Source organism: Apaloderma vittatum, unplaced genomic scaffold, assembly GCF_000703405.1.
Source record: "Apaloderma vittatum isolate BGI_N311 unplaced genomic scaffold, ASM70340v1 scaffold30807, whole genome shotgun sequence".
NCBI lineage: Eukaryota > Metazoa > Chordata > Aves > Trogoniformes > Trogonidae > Apaloderma > Apaloderma vittatum.
The window spans coordinates 1-3,644 of NW_009725039.1; the positions used below are offsets into that span (position 1 = coordinate 1).

Below are 3,644 nucleotides of genomic sequence, written 5' to 3' on the forward strand. Positions count from 1 at the left end.
GGCAGGGCAAGACACGGCCCGGTCGCTCTGGCACGTGTCGTAAGGACCCGGCTCCAGCACTGGGGCAGGACGAGGCTCTGAGGACACGGATTGTCTCCTTCACCGTCTCCCAGCTCTGCCCCACTCCCTTTTCTGGTGTTTCTTTGTGAGCATTCGTGTCTGTTTGGATGGAGGGGAGATGATGTTTTTGGATGGCTCAGCGGGTGGGTGGAGGATGTGAATGTGAAACCGTTGTGCCAGAAATCCCCGGTAACCCAGGTTTTCCAGCAGCTTCCCTGCTGCCTCGTTTGCCTCTCGTGTTTTGTTTAGCTTGGACAAACCAATTTGCTTGGGGGCTGCTTTTGTTCATGGCTTCTGTCACCCTGTGGTTCTCATGTAAGGACACTCTGGGGAGCAGACAGTCCCTGCTGTCCATTTGTCCTGTTCGAGTCCGTCTGTTTGAGTTGTGGGAGACTTCCCTGCCCTTGCAGGGGGGTTGGACCTGGATGATCTTTAAGGTCCCTTCCAACCTGACAATTCCATGATTCTATGATCCACCCACTGTCCTGAGCCTCCTGCAAGGCTTTGAGGCTGCCCTTACGAAGCTCTGTGCGAGTTTTTCCAAGAGTGTCATTACATGTTTCGTTTTCGTTCGATTTCCTGAGCGAGGAGGTAAACTTCTTAGCTGTCCGTACGTCACAGGAACGAACCTGAGCACGTAGAAATGTTTCACACCTAACTGATGCCTGCAGAGCATCAGGTGAGACCAGCACCGCGAAGCACCTCTGCAGACACAAAAAGAACGTGAAACGTTGATGCAATTAGACTGAATTACTTTAAAAAGAGCACCAGGTTATGAAACTTCCTTCACAGGGTGCGCGCTGGGGGTTCGGAGCACTCTCGCGCTGATGGATGATGTGGGTTCAACCTTCTCTCTGGGTCTTTTCCAGCCCATCGGAGCTCTGCTGCTGGAGCACTGCAGGATCACCAAAGAGGAGGAGAACGTCTTCTCCATCAGTGAGTTCTGTCCCTGGGTTTTCTTTATGGCGAAGAGCGCTACACGAAAGGAAACGTTTTGCTGCTTAGTTCCCGCTTTTCCTTCTGTTTTGGGGTTAGTGCTCCTCAGCCCTTCTCCTGCTCCGAGGGGCGAAGTGCTCCATCTCCTCCTCAGCCGCCAGCCGTTCCTCTGGCGCTGCCGTGGCGGCGTTTCCTCACTGGCTGTGGGATCTGAGCAGCCACATGTGAGGAGAGGAGCAGTAACAACAGCCAGACTTGTGAAAATCCCTCTCTTGGAGGGTTTGGGATTGACAGATTGCTGCTTCTGTGCTCTTGCATTTTATGAAAAAAAAAAAAAAAGGAAAAGCGAGCCTGGGATAAACCATCTGTCAGGCTAATCTCGCACCAGTCCTCCCGCCACGCTGTTTGTCCTTGTGTTGATAGCCACGGCTCCAGCTGGCTCGTGGTGTGTCGTCCTTTGTGAGCAGCCTTTCATCCAACAACTAATCATTGTGCGAGAGGTATGTGGCAAAAATAACAGGATGTTTCTCCAAGGCCATCCCCGTATCTTTTGGCCTGGCTGTCGGGCACAGCTGCTTTTCTGTGCGGAGCCTTGGCTCCTCTTTCTCACCGGGAGAGGGGATGTTCTCACCGTCTCCACCGGACCATCGAGCAGCCTGAACGTACTGAACTCTGTGAGCACCCTGCTCCAAATTTTGGGGGCTTTAGGGCTGTCCGGAGCTCTGGGGAATGAGGATTCCTGAGGAAAGTGTTGAGCCCAATGGCCACGTACGTCAGGTTGTGTCCCCACACAGCAGCCCTGAGGGGTTGGGTGCAGCGTGACCCAGTTATTTAGCAGCAGCAGCCTCGATCTGTGTGGACTCTGCACCAAAGAGCAGAGCTCTGGGGACGGGCTAATTAATGAGATGCCCTGATTCTGTCTTGGTAAAGAGCTGGAGTTGCACAGGGACCTGCCTTCTGCTGTGCCCAGAACCAAATTTACAAAAGCCTCAAGCAAAGATGCGTTGGTGCCTTCTCGGCTTGCAGTTTAACTCCTGAGCTGGCTGCCCTCTGCGTATATCGAAATCGCTTCCCTGGGGCCCTTTTCCACTTTGGTTACTAAATCTCTGGTGACTGTTTACCAGCAGGTTCGATCCCAGACCTGGGGCCTGGTTGGTCCAGTTCAGTTCCGAGCTGTTGCCGGCTGTTTGAGGAGTTGTTCTTCCCTCTCCAAAGCCTTTGGCTGCTGTAATAAGCTGCTAAATGCCACAGGCAGCTGCTCCAGGCCAGCCCAGAGCCACCCGGGGTAAGGGAGAGGGCACAGAGGCCTGGGTTACCAGTTGGTTCACGGATTGTCTTGAAGAGAGGTGCTGACTGTGGCCTGGCAGAGCCGGGCTGTTGCCGGGGAGGGCAGCAGTGGAGCCAGGACCTCCCTTAAGGGTTTTCCTTACCCTCGGCAGGTTTCATTGAAGAGCCGGAGAGGAAATACTGTTTCGAATGTGACAGCGAAGAGCAGTGTCAGGAGTGGATTGAGGCACTCAAGCGAGCCAGGTAAGGCCGAGGCACTGGCGTGAGCTCCGGGCTCCTTGTTCTCTGGGGTCAGGTTGTGGTGAGCCAGGGAGAGCAGCAGTCATCTCCTCCCAAGCAAGCTTCCCTTCAGCTCTAAATAGCATCTGAAACTTCTCCACATCCTTTTCTGCTCAGCCTGCCGCACACTCTGTTCCTTTCTTACAGCTACGAGTTCATGAGGAGGAGCTTGATTTTCTACCGGAATGAGATCCAGAAAATGACAGGGAAGGTGAGTCCCTTGAAGTCGGCGTGTCAGGTGGCGACCCCCGGGTTTGGACTGGAGCGAGGGCTGGTGAGCCCAGGCCTTGGTGCTGCCCGTCCTGCACCAGGACAGCGGTTTGCAGTGTGTTTGCAGTTTGTTGCAGTGTGTGTGAAAGAAATCCTGTCCTAAGCCAGTGCCTGAGGCCGCGGCCTCAGTGGCCAGAGCTGAGAGTCTCCCTCTGCCTGTGCTGTCGTGCTCGGCTCTGACCCTGGTACGTGCGCTCTTCCCTTGGTGGAGTGGCCCGAGGTTTGTAGGTCTGGCCTGAGCTCGCCTGGACTCCCACCGGTTCTCTGGAAGAGTTCACAAGCAGCCTTAGCAAGATGGGAGCGTATGTGGGTCGAGATGCTGCTCCCAGCCCCTCGGAGAATCCCTGCTCGAGGTGCCGGAGGTGGCTGCGGCTCAGCCGTGTGCAGCCCGTGAACCACAGTGACACCAGAAAGAGCAGCCAGGGGCTGGGCTGGGCTAAATCCAGTGCTCGGCTGGAGGGAAGAGTCCTGCCAGCCTCCCCCTCCTCTGCATCTCACTGCTGCCTTCCCTGTGCTCTCGATGCAGGACCCCCTGGAGCAGTACGGGATCTCAGAGGAAGCCCGCTTCCAGCTGGGAACACGCAAGCAATAATCCCCTCGCCCGGGCTGAACTGGCTCCTGGCCCCAGGCTCATGCCGGAGGGTCACCCCCAAGCCCCCGGCCCCGGGAGGAACAGCAGCAGTTCCCTGCAGCAGCGACCAAGTGACTGTTTAATTTATTAGCCAAATAATTTTGTATGATTTTTTTTTTTTTTAAAAAGGGAGTTCAGTGCACATTCCCGCTTGCCCTGGCTGTGTAGGCGGCTGCTCCCT

The 3,644-nt window shown here is 55.4% G+C and overlaps 1 protein-coding gene across 1 annotated transcript; it reads left to right on the forward strand.

The window, feature by feature from the left end:
• Positions 1-929: 929 nt before the first annotated feature.
• PLEKHJ1 (pleckstrin homology domain containing, family J member 1) lies at positions 930-3,424 on the forward strand (the record flags this gene model as incomplete). The annotated part of the gene is made up of 4 exons (XM_009872762.1): positions 930-996; positions 2,436-2,526; positions 2,710-2,773; positions 3,359-3,424. Coding segments are annotated over 4 exons (288 nt in total), but the record flags the coding sequence as incomplete, so codon positions are not given.
• Positions 3,425-3,644: the final 220 nt, after the last annotated feature.